General features: G+C 39.2%; 1 protein-coding gene across 1 annotated transcript in view; it reads left to right on the forward strand.

The window, feature by feature from the left end:
- Nucleotides 1-16,092, forward strand: part of arhgef12b (Rho guanine nucleotide exchange factor (GEF) 12b) — a 46,992-nt gene that overhangs the window by 15,474 nt on the left and 15,426 nt on the right. The window contains exons 3-16 of the mRNA XM_085470983.1: nucleotides 1,864-1,962; nucleotides 2,101-2,150; nucleotides 3,819-3,876; nucleotides 4,324-4,538; nucleotides 7,221-7,337; nucleotides 7,954-8,079; nucleotides 10,055-10,153; nucleotides 10,229-10,339; nucleotides 11,426-11,524; nucleotides 11,665-11,707; nucleotides 13,936-14,041; nucleotides 14,169-14,306; nucleotides 14,458-14,490; nucleotides 15,461-15,575. Of these exons, the coding sequence (XP_085327109.1) occupies nucleotides 1,864-1,962; nucleotides 2,101-2,150; nucleotides 3,819-3,876; nucleotides 4,324-4,538; nucleotides 7,221-7,337; nucleotides 7,954-8,079; nucleotides 10,055-10,153; nucleotides 10,229-10,339; nucleotides 11,426-11,524; nucleotides 11,665-11,707; nucleotides 13,936-14,041; nucleotides 14,169-14,306; nucleotides 14,458-14,490; nucleotides 15,461-15,575 (1,409 nt within the window). The remainder of the gene's footprint in view (nucleotides 1-1,863; nucleotides 1,963-2,100; nucleotides 2,151-3,818; nucleotides 3,877-4,323; nucleotides 4,539-7,220; nucleotides 7,338-7,953; nucleotides 8,080-10,054; nucleotides 10,154-10,228; nucleotides 10,340-11,425; nucleotides 11,525-11,664; nucleotides 11,708-13,935; nucleotides 14,042-14,168; nucleotides 14,307-14,457; nucleotides 14,491-15,460; nucleotides 15,576-16,092) is intronic.

Below are 16,092 nucleotides of genomic sequence, written 5' to 3' on the forward strand. Positions count from 1 at the left end.
TACAGCTTTTCCTGCTGATAGAGACCGCTCCTGTGGCCATTCATACTACACCAAAGTAAATAAGTACTGGCTCTACAGTATAAAAAAGAAACTATTTCCTTTTATAGTTACAGTACAGTCTGGGCAATGAAACCAAAACATTTTCTGTAATTTTATACATTTTGTTCTTGGAGTTTAATTCCAGAGAGTCGTGCTCACAGATTTGTTTATTTACTACAACAACATTTCTTTATCATAGAGAAACACTGTACTGGTAGTGTTGAAATCGCACTTCCTCTTCTTATATTAGGAAGTGTCAGTGATTAAATGTGCAGTTAAACTCCTTTTTAGTGACAGAATGTACAGTTTCACTTCTTCTGCCCACTTAAGATCGAAATGGAGGTACGTGATAGGGAGTGAGTTTAACCCTTTCATGCATGAATTATGACAACCACGATCAGGGTTTTTTTTTCTTAATTATTTTTATTCATCTTTAGGCATGAAAAAATACTTTTGAACTTCATTTTTTAAACATGTACTTTTCAAAGGGTTTTTACATGTGAATGCACTTACTTACATATGAATTTGACAAATGAATAAATAATATACACTGTGTGTTGTGTTTATGTGCAAGTATACCATCAACACTGACACAAATACAATAAAAAAGCCTTTGAATAGCTGTCCACTGTAGTGACCACTATGCGTGAAAAGGTTAAAAAGATTATTATTGTTTTTTTTTCTATCTGTGTGATTCCTCCTGTCAGGTTTAAGCACCGTGCTGTTGTGCCTTTGGCCCAGAATCGTGTGCTACTGTAGTTTTAAGCTTTAGAATCGGGTTTGAGGCCTATTTGCCTACACATATCTACACAGATATTGTTCTCTGCAAAAAACAAACAAAAAAATTCATCCTAAGTGCTGAGGTTTGGTATATGTTTATATAAAGTTGAGTGACATCTGCAGAATAAAGATAACTTCTGAGGTAAGTGAAGGAAGATTTGATAGAGGACCTAAAACTGACCCTTGTGGAACACCATACTTTTTTTTTCAAGTATAGTTGTCATACAACTTCAGATCTAAATGTGTTCCAGGTTATTATTTTAGATTATGTCTTCATGCAGAGCAGAGAACAATCAATACCATCACTATCACAGCTTTAAAACAAAGATGTGGTCATGTATTTAAAATCTGTGTTAAAAATCAGCTTTTTCCAGACACAACAACAAATTCCCTCCAACAAGTTTTACTTTAGCAATATAAAGTTATAAGTACAGATGTTTTCTCTAATAATAAAACCAGGCTGTGATGTTAAAACAACAAATAGGCAACCAATGACTAAGCTAGTGTCAACCTTTAGTTCTGCTGCTCTGTGGTATCTATTTTGATTTTCTCAACTATTTTAAACATTATTCCAGTGAACTCTTTCCAAGAGATGAGAGGAAAAATGAAGATCTTTTAGCAGTGAGTCTCAGCAAAGACGGCAGGAGACTGTTTAAGAAACTATTTTCATTTCAGTCTTGTAATTTGTCACTTCCTGTGTGAATGCTTTTTTTTTTTCTCCCCCGCAGTACCGGATCGAGGTTTATAGTGCAAAAGAATGAGATTAAACTTCATATATTACTGCTCTCAGTAATTTTGTAATGTTGATATCAACCACATCCAACAACAACAGCAGTGTGACGCTTTCATCTTTGTAACGCAAACAAAATGCCACAAAACAAAGTCGTCCACAGTTTGTTTTTGGTTTTTTACCGCTTTGGGTACCGTGTGTGTGTGTGTGTGTGTGTGTGTGTGTGTGTGTGTGTGTGTGTGTGTGTGTGTGTGTGTGTGTGTGTGTGTGTGTGTGTGTGTGTGTGTGTGTGTGTGTGTGTGTGTGAGAGACAGGTCTGGTCCAGCGCTGTGTGATAATCCAGAGAGATGAAAATGGCTTTGGGCTGACAGTAAGTGGAGACAACCCTGTGTTTGTGCAGCTGGTCAAAGATGGTAAGACTCTCTTTCTTACTTCTTACACACACACACACACACACACACACACACACACACACACACACACACACACACACACACACACACACACACACACACACAACTTCTGACCCTCTCCTGTCTTTTGCATTATAGATGGAGCTGCAATGCGAGCTGGTGTGCAGACAGGAGATAGGATCATTAAGGTTAGCTTCCTCATTTATTTTCTTCTTACCTCTGGGATCAGCAAATGAACCTTAATGAGTCTAAAATACAAGAGCACATTAGCACCAATTTTTCCTTTGTTTTAAAACTTTTTTTTAATTTAGTTCCCCAAAATAAAGATTCAAATCCAGTTCTTATTTCTTAGGAAATCTGTATTTATTGTACACAATGGGATGGGTATCAGGCATGTTTTCAGAGTGGTACTTCTGCTCCAATGTAGTATCTGTACAGTAAACCTCACAGATAATGACAAAGGGATTAGGACTGTGTAGTAAGTTGAATGCAGGATGTTTTTGTCCTACTGTTTCTTGACTTTGGCACAAACATTTTCAATGTTTTCTCAAGGAGACATTGATAGTGTGCAATTTAAAACGCGCCACAAGTAGTTTAGTTAGGAGTAAAAAAGGAGATGGATAGTTCCGTAAGCGGTGATGTGCATTTATTGGAATGATGGAGGCAGTAAGAGCAGCCGCAAGATGACCCAAAAGGAAAGAAAAATCAGGAACAGCATCAGAAGGGAAGCTGTGATGGAGGTGGGTTGCACAAAGGCTTGCAGATGTGCAGCAATTGTTGGACAGGCTGCTGCCTTGTTCACTGAGGGTTGCCACAGTTTCTAGCTCCACATGCTTGATTTGGCGGATTTTTACACCAGATGCCCTTCATGATGCAACCCCAAAGGGATTTTTATGTTCTCCAGGGGTTATTAGGAAAGATAAAGTAGCGTAAATGGCACTCCCTACGTGATTTGCTAATTTGATGCGTATAAGGGTGTCAGTTGAGCCATTAGGTGAGGTGGGCTGGCATTTAGATCAGCTGAGCTGCTGTTTGTGGCTGGATTTCACTTTGTACCTTCCTGAACTGATGCTGTGCTCGATTTTCAAACAATAGACAAATGAGAGCTACACAGAACAGTTTCATGCTTCATCACTCTTTCGCCTCTGCACAGCTGGGCAATCACAATGAGACGTGGTAATGACTGGACTGATGACTTTAGAAAGTTAAAAAGAATCTATAGATTATTTGCACTGTAATAAAATATCAGAAAACCAACATGCAGTTCACAGTGTGACCTGTTCATGTTGTAAGTCCTGCTTTATCTCTATCCATTTTCTTCCATCCCAGCTGTTTGTGTTTTTACTTTTCTTAGAAATATTATAAAAACAGGGTCTCACAACAGCTCACATGCTTTCTCCATGCTTTCTCCATACTTTCCCATCTGATTTTTACTGGTCTATCAAAATAAAGGCTATAAAATGCCTGAAAAAGTACTATAAAAGCAACAGAATTAATAATAAAGTGATCAGCTAACCAAATGTTTTTCAGCCACTTCAGCTTTGTGTCACAAAGCTTCTTCCCTGTTATGAATGCATGCATACATTTCTTGTGGCTCTTTTTAAACATGTTCAGAAATAACAAATGAGCCACTAAAAGCACAGTGAAGTCAGTGAGATGGACTGATGTCCACGGATAATTTTGATGTTGTCATGGGGTTTGTTTAGAATAACAGAAAAACAGAATGATGCCACATAGAAACAGTGACTACCACGAATGAAATAAACAAAACAGTATAATTGTGGGTTTTAGGCTTTAAGGAACATATGTTGGTCAGTTGTAGAAATTCTTTGCTAATGCTTTTTGTCTTTGGACAGGTCAACGGGACCTTAGTTACACATTCAAACCACTTAGAGGTTGTAAAGTTGATAAGATGTGAGTATGCTCTAATTATTTACATCCTTAGTTTGCTGTATCACATCTGTTGTGTTGTTTGTGATTTACAAGGCTCATTAAGAAGATATTATTAAGTCAACATAAACATTAGTTGAGTTGTTTTAATCCTAAACTACATTTGAGCAAAAAGATCTTAAGTGACTTATCAGAAAAGATGAGACGTGTCAGCTAACATTGTATTATTATATATAGACTCAAAGTCAAAACACTGCCTTTATAAGTTATTGCAGCATAAGTGCTACAGTTAGCAGTTCAAACAGCACATTATCTCATGACATAACATATAAGCATACTTGCTCTGCAGATTGCTTATTGTTCCTCTAACGGTCTGACACATTGGGTTGTCTAAGCTGGTTCTGATGGCTTTTATATTCTCCCCTCCCTTCACCCTCCCTTCATTCCTTTCCCATGACTCCTCTCTGGCAGCGGGCTCCTATGTAGCCCTGACAGTGCTGGGGAGGCCTCCAGGGCTTCCTCAGATCCCCCTGGAAGAGGAGAAGGAAGGGAACAAGGAAGGAGGAGACACTCTCTCAGCACCCCACTCACCTGCACTGTCAGGTGGGGAGCAAGGCAGCTTCTTGACCAGCAGCACACCCTGTAGCCCTCAGGACAACACCACATCCTCCTCTCTGTCTGATGGGGTAAGAAAGAGGAGAATCCTGTTGTAAGCTGTGTAAGCAGCGTCACATTTAAAGTGTGGATGAATGCAAAAGCGAGGATTTCTGCAAGTATGTCTAAGAGGGTGTATAAACTTCCATTAGCACAATAAGTGAACAACACTGTATATATTTTTGAGACATAAACACACACAGCAAAAAAACTCAGCTGCTATTTTACTAATGAAATCACCGTTAACCTGTTATTGCAGGTCTCGTTGAAGGCGGGCGGGACTTTAGTAAACTGTATCAGATGATGGAAAAACCACAGTACCGCTAGAGGAAAATTAGCTTTGTTCTGCAATAAAGTATCACCCAATATGGTCACTGTAAACATTTTATGGGCCTTGACAAGTGAACGTAATGTTCCAGCCGCTAGATCGATCCATCAGGCTTTAAAGTTGTTTTTAAGTGCACTTACTTACATTCTGAATGAGTAACTTGGCACAAATGATCCTCCAGAGGTTGTTCAGTTTAAATTATTACCAGAACAAAAATATGTAATGAAATAACACACGTACTCAAAAAGATAATAAGAATAATGTAATTTGTTATTATTTAAAGTAATTATAATACATGGTGAATTTAAAAAAAAAATTTGAATGAAGGAGCTTTATACTCAGATTAATGCCTCCTTCTGCTACAGCGGTGAAGTGAAACCTCAGTCCTCTGACACAATGTTATTTTTAACTGTGACAGGGTTCGTGATAAGCTTATCTGGCTGGTACAACCCATGCAGCTCATTATTTTTAATTAGCCTCATCGTTCCGGTCCATTTCAACCAACTTTTTACTGAAACTGCTGCAGGATGTCAGCAGTGTGTCCACCGCGTAACATCGAACGAGTCAAACTTTTTCTGCAATGTGCATACGATTTAGGGATTGTTGAAACTCTGGACTTTCGGCTTTCAATTTGGAAGTTATTTACTCAAATGCTCAAACTTCGACAGGATTACGTGCCCAATTATTATGTTTAAGTCACATTTTCCCCTGTCAGATTTTGTGTCTAGTTCAATTTAAATATAAGTAATCTCATTTTAGTCATACTTCTGGTTAATAAAACCAAATGAAATGGTTCAATTTTCCTTATAAAAGACCAGTATGTAACCAACCATTGCACTTAAGATTTCCAAGCATCAACTTCCCATAATCCTACTGTCAGAAGGTTGTGGTCGTAAAATCCATCCACATCTAAAAAAACTCTGGAAAAATTATAAAAGAATTTTGCAACCATGATATTCCGTGACTAGTTGGAGGTCCAGGGTCACTAGATGATCTTTAGTCTGTATGATCTTAATCATTTGTAACTGATAACAGTCTGAATGAATTCATGCATACAGTTCCATATGTATGTGGACAATGACATGTTTCCTGCAGTTTTGCCCTTGTATACCACCAAAGTGACTTTTCAATCAAATGATCAAAATGTGATTGAAGTGCAAATTTCCAGCTTTAACCCATGGACATCACAAAATGCTGTGTGTCCTCCTCAGTGCTACTCTGGTAGGTCTTTATTGCAGCCACCTTCAGTTTCTGCTTGTTTGTGGGTCTCTGTGCCTTCAGTTTTCTGCATGGTCCGTTGGGTTGAGGGCATGTGACTAACTTGGCCTTTGAAGAATATCCCTTTCTTTGCTTGAGAAACTCTTGGATTGCATTAGCAGTTTGCGTTGGCTCATTATCCATTTAAAATGTGAAGTTCTGTCCAATCAGTTTTGTAGCATTTGGCTGAATTTGAGCAGAGAGTACAGCCGCATACACAGCAGAATTCATCCTGCTGCTTCTATCAGAAGTCACATCATCAAGAAACACTAGCAGTCTGGTTTCAATGGCAGCCATATGTGCCCATGCCATAACGCCTCCTCCGCCGTGTTTCACTGTTAATGTGACATACTTTAGATCTCTTTCTCCATGTTCTTCTCTTCCCATCGTTCTGGGTTATCTTGCTTTCATTTGTCCCAATATTTTTTCCCAGATCTGTGCAGGCTATTTGAAATGTTCTCTGGAAAAGTCTAATCTGGCCTTCCTGTTCTTGAGTATAAACAGCGGATTGCACTTTGTTATAAGCCCTGCGTGTTTACACTCATGAAGCCATCTCTTGATTGTAGACTTTAACAATGATATGTCTGCCTCCTCCTCGAGAGTGTTCTGGACTTGGTTAGATGTGAGGGGATTTTTTTTTTCTGTTGCTGCTGCCAGTACATTCCTTCTTTTTAAGAATGTACCAGAATGCTGATCTGGCAGGTTTTCTGTCTCTTTGATAGGTTTATTTTGGGTTTTCAGCCTCCTTTGCTTGCATCGGCATCTTCCACCAAGCAGCTGTAAAATGCAAGTTCAGCTTAATTTGTCACTGAATAAAAGAACATGAAACTGCTTGTCAATCAGTTGTCCAATTGCTTCTGAGCCTCTGAAAATGGGGGACTGTGTATAAAAATGGCTGTAATTTCTAAACAGTTAATGCAATACATTTGTCAAAACCCCTCGAATTTATCAGTGAATGTTTGTACTTTAATCATGTCTTGATTGTTTGATTTTTTTTTTTTTTTTTTTTTTTTAAATCTCCTGAGGTGGTGTGGAGAGGCAAAATTAAACAAACAAAAAACAAAAGGTGGTGTCATGATCCAATAAAGGAATATATATACATGTATGTATATGTTTGTCTGAATTTCAGGAAGCAGCCACGGCTTCCTGGAATGGTGAGAATGAGGATGGAGACGGTGGGTCTCCTCCGAAGGAACAGACCTCACCCACACCGTGTGACAATGGCCCCCTGATCAATAACAACTCAGTGAGTACACCGACACATCAGAGCATTTAATATGGTGCCAGTTGGTAATGACGATGTAGGCTGGTCATGTATGAGTCGATAAACAGATGTCAGAGGTGTTCTCGGTTCGGCTTTTGAACAGTTTTTTCAGTTTTATTCTGTCATTACTTTAAATGTTAAAGCTGATAAAATATGATAAAAGTTAGTTGATAAACTTGACTGAACATTAAGATTTTATATATTATAAGAGCCCTCTTTTCTCGGCTGTAAAGTTAAATCAACACTTCAGGTATTTTCTGACCACTTATAGATTTTTTTAAAAAAAAGAATTAAAGTCACACTTTTCATTTTTACCTCTGAGTTTTTGAGCTGCTGCTGCTGAGCAAGGATTTTTGTTAATAATCTATTGTAGCAGTAACCACCATCTAATGTTAAACACATCACAAAGCCTTGCTGCTTACACAGACTCCTTTGTAATAACAGTCTTTTTATCACAGCTTCTAAAAATAGGAATTAAGTAGTGCTTTCCACTCTCAGGAATTTCCCAGTATTCAGCACCAGACTAAACAATCAATTTGGTTTAAGTGTTTTGTGTGTCATGTGTGTGTTAATGTGCATGCATCTGTGTCTGCATTAGGTTCACAGCAGCCCCCTCTTTGACACTGTGGGCTACAGAGGGACTCCCTGTCAGAGCCCAGACATTAGTCGGCGGGATGGCCTCAACATCTGCACATCGCCAGAGGCTGAGGATGCCGCTGACACAGTAAGATGCACACGCAAATTTGATTTGGTGTAAATTTGACATTAAACATGTTTAATTTCACATGAATAAAACTAGACAAGCAATGACAATAGGCCCCTCCCATAAATTAGCCAGAAGAGCCAGAAGTTATTATTTCTCCATCATCACAATATTCTATCAGTGTTATTAGCAATGCCTTGCATGTTTGGTTAGCGAACTGCATGAGTTGAAAGTGTAGGAGTATAATGCAGAGACTCGCATCCCCTTTTTCCTCAGCTGCCATGTTGGAACCTTGGCAGGTTCATTTACAGCCACAAATGGCCATATTTACACTAAAGTCTGGAGTGCTTGTAAGCTTGGTTAGCAAGTTGCACAGACAAAGGGTACACTCATACTAACTGAAGCACAAACTTCTTGGATGCTTTGCATCACAGAGAAAGCCCAAATATAATATAGTGGTTAGCACTGTTGCCGCACAGCAAGAAGGTCCTGAGTTCAATTCAATTCCTGGGTCTTTCTGTGTGGAGTTTGCATGTTCTCCCCGTGTTTGCGTGGGTTCCCTCCGGGTACTCCGGCTTCCTCCCACCATCCAAAGACATGCAGTTAGTGGGGATGGGTTAATTGGTTAATCCAAATTGCCCATAGGTGTGAATGCAGGAGTGAATGGTTGTCTGTCCCTGTGTGTTAGCCCTGCGACAGACTGGCGACCTGTCCAGGGTGTACCCCGCCTCTCGCCCTATGACAGCTAGGATAGGCTCCAGCGCCCCCCGCGACCCTGAAAAGGATAAGCGGAAGCGAATGGATGGATGGATCTAACATATTATATTATATTATATTATATTATATTATATTATATGTTAGATGATTCCAATAATGTGTTAAAAAAGGCACCAAGAGCACAAACATGGCTGTGAGTTTCAGTTCATTGCTAACAGGTGCTAGCAGAAAGCTAGCTAAAGTAGCTTTCTGCTAAAGTAGCTTTCTGCTACCAGCATCTTTGTTAGCATACCTTTCAATCAAAGCAGCCATGCCCAAACTTGAAGCAAAATCTAAACCAGTGATTTAAAGGAGTCACCCAGCATATGGTTGATACACAAGGGACAGCTCTTCATTGTGACCAAATTGCTTTTCCACCCATCTATAGTCATGTTTTTAATGCTATTAAGTTTGCCCTATTAACACTTGACTGACTTGCTTTAGGAGGCAACCACAAATGCAGGTTATTTCTACATGAGCTTTATTTCAGCCTCAGGGGTTGTTGCTTCCAGAGACCCAGTGAAATGACTCTACTGAAGTGGATTTACCCTAGGAAGCGCTACTTTGATCTCTGTCTCCACCAGCTGAAGTTCTAGATGTTCATGCTCTTTGTCAGTTCAACTGAGAGGGTTGCTAATGTGCTTGCTCTTTGGGCTCGAAACTGCAAAAGTGCCATGCAATTTGGGTAACTTAATGGAGGACGTTTGCAGTACTTAAAAAAGAATTATCCTTGAACACATTTTATTTTCAATTTTACAACGTAAAGTTGGTTCAGAGAGAAACAGGGGAAGGGAAAAACAGAAAGAAGGTTAAATAGAATTTTAGGGTGAGCTAAGGGCAAAACAGTGAATCAAAGAATATTAGAAAAAAATTTAATCACTAATTGCTTAAAAACAAGTCTCAACCCTAACTCCTTATCAGCAGGAAAAAAATAAAAAACAATAGATAACTAAATGCTCTGGTAAATGGATTCCTGGCAAGAGGTCAAGAGCAACAGTAAGGACATAGAACAGGAGGGAGGAAAAGCCAGTCATTTGGTTTTGGAAGCATGCCTGAAATAAAAACCAGTCAGTTGAGAAAAGAGAGACAAAGGTTACCCCTATAAGTTGTCCAAGGGGAAAGTGTTAAAAATATTTCTTGGATTAAACTTAAGGTTAGGGTTCCTACATATGAAGAAGAAATTATTCCTTTGTCATGTGAACCTCTTTGTTTGACCCTGCACCTCAATTATATCTCACAGCACCCCAATACCCAGTGCAGTGCGGGTAGCCCTCCTTACCTCGTAAACCCTCAGATTATTGGAGCAGAAGACGACTACTTTGAATCATCACAAGAACAGGTATCTGGCTAAATGTCTCTGATTTTTGGGTCACATGATCATCATCCGATCTAATAAATGGATGCTTTTCCTCAGATCAATGGCGAGTGTACCTGTTTCCAGAGTATTGAGTCGCTGAAGTCTCGGCCGGCACACCTCGCAGTGTTCCTCCACCATGTGGTCTCACAGTTTGACCCTGCTCCTCTGGTATAGCCACAAACACAGTACAAATCAGTGTGTGGTAATGCCTTTGCTGCCAATATCGTCTGAATCCATTGGTATCATCATTTGATACCAATATGAGGCCACTGCAGGCTGAAAATTAAAAGCATACATAAGTATATAGCAAGCATATGCGTATACTGTTTCCTAAAGTAGTAGCAAGGAATTTTAATTGTATTTAAACTTCATTTTACCAAACTTTCCGTGGACTTGTTCTTAGTCATTTTCTATTTTCACACTGCGTTCATGATTCACAACCACATACTCTATATATAAACTATATATAAAATGGGCCTAGCATCTGTGACAAAACATTGGTGATCACAACCCCAGCCGCTCCTACTGAAGATGTAAATCTTAAAAACAACTGTAACCATGGACTGTTGGTATGATAAATACACATTCAGTCCTATCGTGAGTCTTTACAGAAGCAGGAAAGTGAACTGACTAAAAATAAACTACAAAGAGCCTTTTTCATCATAACAAAGGAACATGTCACACAGTGCAACAGTGTGGCTCATTAATGTGTTTTTCAAAGTTTATCGACAACAATGGAGCTGGCTATTTAGCAGTATAAAGAGGCAACACTTGGTAGAAGAATGCTTTTGTTGTTTTATGTCTTAAAAGCATAAAACATGTGAATGCAGTTTACACAGACATTATAGAAAAGTAATAAACCTTGCAGAAATGTGTTAACTATTGAGCTGTGAAACTATTGGCAAGAAGGAAAATCTTGCAGACTAATGTAATATAAGATAAACCATTTCTTTGATTATACGAGTTCAATATGAACATAATTTAGTGTGTAAAGCAGTCTCAGTATCATGTATGAATATAAAACTCAGGGACCTAAAAAAGGGTTGCCAAGTTCTACTTTGTCATAAATGAAAGTGGGCCAAGGATTGAGCCCTGTGGAACACCGCTGTTGACCTAAAGAGACAGTTTTCTCACGATGTTGTATTTTGTTCATGGTTTGAATAAGTAATGCAATTCATGAAATAAGAAGCTATGCAAACATGGACTAATAGAACCTAATAGAAAGGACTAACTGTATTTTCCCCCTATGGTTAGCTGTGTTACCTCTACGCTGATATGTACAAGCAAACCAACTCCAAAGAAAGTCGACGCTTCTTTATTGAATTACACACGCTATTCATGGATCGAACTGCAGTAAGTTGGTCTATTAGATTCTTTCTCAGTCAGTGTCTGTTCTTTGTGACAATTTTCCTGTTTTTGTTTTAAAAAAATAAAATAAAATAGTGTTCCTGTGTTGATGGGATTCTTAACTCTCCTTCTGTTGTCTTATCTAGAATCTTAAAGTGCCGGTGCCAGAGACCGTTTCGGCTGAGCTAGGTAAGGCATTAGAGGAATCCTCTAAAACAGAGGCTCCCAAAGTGTGGGGCCCCATTGCAGGGGAAAAGAAAAAAGAAGGCTTGGACACTGCTAGCATAATTGACAGGTTTTTGACGAGGCTCTCACACAAACGCAAAGCAGGAGCTGAAGCATCGCCAATTATGTTTCCAAACCAACTTCATTCTAAGCCAAAGACTAGAAAATATGGTGAAGCATATCTTCCCTTTGGCTTCACCTGCACAAGTGCCGAGGTAGGTCTCTGTAACAGAATTAGTTTCCATTGCGTCGGGAGCATGCGCTCGACAAACACGGACAAACAGTATCCCACATTCTTGATTTTTAGTTCACAAACACTACTTGTAATGACTAACTACTCCTGACATTTTGGAGATGTTAGCCCTTTATACAGTAAAGTTACAGTGGGATCCAAATAATATCAGGCTGATCCTGCCACGATTTGTTTCCCCAGTTCAAACCACGCACAAACAGTATCCCACAGTTGTTTATGTTTTTTTGCACAGAGAGGCATTTTTTTGAGAAATGTATTGATAGCAATGTTGAATATTATTACACAGGAAACTACACATAAAATAATCACACCGTGACGCCTCTGCCTTTCTAAATGGAGGGACAGTAACTGCGTGTGTATATGTAAGCGTGTAAAACCTGAAGATTAACAGTATTTTGTCTCTATCTGCCATTCTGCAATTCATCTCACGTAAACAATAACGTGGCACACAGCGTGACGTGAAAAAAGACACATACCTTTGACGCTGCGTGACGAACTCTGTATTCCTCGTCCACACGGAAACGCAAAAAATGGCGTTTAAAAAAAAAAATCTCAGTTTTCGGTGATTCGAAACGCCGTTTACGTGTGGACGAAAGGTCCGAACGCATAGAAACAGCTGCGTTTTCAAAAATACCCGTTTAAGTGTGGACACAGCGTAAAAGAGTTTGGAGATTATTTTATTACTACCTGTAATTTATTGCAGTTTACTTGTATTTGCTTATTTGTTTACTAATTGATTGAGGTGTGAAATAAACCTCAATGGAGTTTGAAAACAAAATGTGGGTGTGTGTGGCTGGAGGATGTGTTTGTGCGGGCGGAGGGTGTTTAGGTGGTGGTGGGGGCGAACATTTTTCTTGTAAAACAAAGATTTTACTTCACACATACTGTGCATGTCGCGTTGAAAAGTTAAAATCTGAACTCCACTTTTTTTGTGCCGGAGTTTGGAAGTAGAAGATGTAGTCAGAAGACAACAAGCTTAATGAATTACACTGTCCACCTCTGCTGCTTGGGGCCTAATAAGCAAACTGATGCTTGAAGCAGTTTAACAAAGAGTTTATTATACACAAAAACTAAGACCACAAAATTATTATTATTATTTTCAGGAAAGTGTTTGTGTGTGAGTGAGAGAGATTAAGAAACTCCAATTTCATGCAAATTCATGAAACCTTGAGAAATGAAAAAGGTAAACTGAGCATGAGCATGATTGACTGGTAAATATGGATAAATATCATGCAATTTATTACTGTTATTTCTTATGTAGTGTGTAAGATATTCGTTGTATCTGGGTGTTAGTCGCAGGGGTAGCAGTCTAAGCAGAGACGTCCAGACTGGCTTTTCCCCATCCACTTCCTCCAGCTTTGTCAGAGTGGTACAGAGGTGTTCCCATGACAGCTGAGACATGTAATCTTTCCAGCGTGTCTTGGGCCAGATAACCTTACCTAGGAGGCATCCAGGATGCAGATGCCCAACCCACCTGAAATAACTCATTTATTCACTGTGCCCACAGTTTGTGGCTGTAGGTGAGGGTAGGAACGTAGATCGACCGCTCAGCTCACTCTTCACAACAAGAAACTGGTACAACATCCTCATCACTACTGACATCGCACCAATCTGTGTGTCAGTCTCACACTCCCACTCGTAAATGAAATATGTTTGAAAGCTTCAGAGAAAATAAATCAATTCTAATAACTTGGGGTATTTGACAGTATTGGCTACCGTTCTGATATCATCGATTGCAGTGGCTGAAAACAGGCTCTACGACAGCAGAAACAAAGAACGTGTATCACATACGCGACCCGTCATATTAGGGTTTAAACCTGATTCCTTTAATAAATTATAAATGTTTTTTTTTTTCCATTTAATTTGTGAATTGGATGCTTTGGGTTTGAATATTTTCTCTGTGTGTGTGTGTGTGTGTGTGTGTGTGTGTGTGTGACAGAGAAGCGAAGGCTGGACTTGATCCCAGACAGCCTGTGTAAACAGTACATTCAGACGTTACAGGACGCGCTGTTACCAGACCTGCACAAGAACCTGGAAGACTTCAGGTAGCTGTCATTCAGCTGTTAAATTTATTCTTATAATAAATGTTTAACCTGAATATTTTCCTGGCAGATATCTGATACATGTCTGTGTAAAGTAATATTTCTCTATGTACATGCGCTCGGTGTGCAGACAGAAGCGCAGCATGGGTCTGACGCTGGCCGAAGACGAGCTCTGTAAGTTGGACTCTGAGCCAGGAAGAGACCAGCAGGCCTTGGAGAAAGAATGCTCCTGTGCTGAACACATCCTCTTCAAGATAGAGGATATCCTGTAAGTCTCTGAGCCACAAAGACACCTAGATGTGTATTTTTAACCCCTATGCTCCTTTCTGATTGTATTTTTTTTTTTTTTTAAAACAAACAAAAAAAACACCCACACAGACGTGCATCATGTGATTGTGTGTGTGTGTGTGATTTTGCAGGTTGACATCACAGAGCTCAGAAGAGGAGAAGTGGTAAGAGGAGGGAGTTTTATATTTTATATCATCAGGCAGCTGCAGGATACTCAGTGTGAATGATTTTGGGGAAGTTTTATAGTTTCTGTTCTGTTATGATATTTATAAATCATTGTCCCATCTGTGACTAAATGTTAAGACAGAATATCTCAAACAAAGTCTGTGTGAGCACAGTTTTATATCTTTGAACAAATAAATAAGTCTGTCACATGTAAGATAAAATTAATCATAGAGGTGCTTTACTCACAAATATTTTGACATCAGGGCAAATTTCATTGCTCGAAAATGAAAGTTGTACTGATGCCTCTGATGCCACGTCTCCATCGGCTCAACATCATTCATTAACTTCCCCTGAATGATCTTGTTGGACGTTCTTAAAAAATAAAGGGTGGGTGGGGAAAAGAAATCTTGCACATGGGAAAGAATAAGACAGTCATAAAGCTCTGATACACCATGCAAGAGACCCAAATGCGGAATCTCTTGCCCCCAGTGGTGACATCTTGTACTGCACCCATCACACCACAGCTTTACATTGCAACACACTATAAAACCGTTGTTTGTTGTTTTATGTAGGCCCCCCCTCCCCCAACACTGATGACTGGTAAATGGTTTTCCAGTCATCAGTGTTGGGAGAAAAAGACGTGTGTTTTTACTGCTCAGCTGTAAAAGACTGACGAGATACTGTCGTCCGCCCTGCAGACATGCAAACAGGTGGCGTAGACACATAAGCTTGTGAACGAGGCAACATAGGAGTTTAAAATTGATACTATAGATCCACTGGTCCACCGGTATTTCTTTTGTTTATTGCAATAATATGATGGATATTTCTTTCTTTGTAAGAGATGGTCTGTCTGAAAGAACGTCCGTCTGTTATTAATACTGTGATCATTAAGAGCTGCTGCATAGATGAGAAAATCAGCAGCACGTGTTCTGTGTTACACTGCTACACATTGTGTGTCTCTTATTGCAGGCAAACAATGCAGTATGTGATTCTCACCTACATGAAGCACCTCGGAGTGAAAGTGAAGGAGCATCGAGGCCTCGAACACAAACGTGCTCGCATCACTTTCCTCCCCAGGATTAAGGTACACACACACACACACACACACACACACACACACACACAGTAACCTATACAGAATAATGCAATCATTATACAATTCCACTAATGAGTAAGTAGTTAAGTGCATGGTTCAATGGATGGATGGATCTATGGGAAGTCGCTGACTTATCAATTATCATCGATGTTCTTTATTAGCCTTAAAAACCTTTTTTGAGATTTACTTTGTTGTCTTTAAAAAAATAGTTCCTAGATAAACATGTTTTGATTTGTTTTGTTTTGTTTTTTCATGAGAAAAATATGAAGTCTGAGAAGTGGGTGAGAGGAAGGTGAAAATAATAAACAATAATAATAATAAACTTTGTCTGGCTGGTCACTTTTGGATTCAGCATTTTAGATTCAATTAAAAGTTAAAAAACACTCGAACATCCTCTGAAGTAGATCGTTTTTTGAGTTTACTGTAGTGCAGTTTATTGATCTTCCACAACTAAGAGCAGAGTCAAATAAACAAAGGCAACGTCAGGGTGTGAGACCTTAAGCAC

This window comes from Copadichromis virginalis, linkage group LG10, assembly GCF_057382275.1.
Source record: "Copadichromis virginalis isolate Kocher_CV1m ecotype Utaka linkage group LG10, C_Virginalis_male_GT1.1, whole genome shotgun sequence".
Taxonomy (NCBI): domain Eukaryota; kingdom Metazoa; phylum Chordata; class Actinopteri; order Cichliformes; family Cichlidae; genus Copadichromis; species Copadichromis virginalis.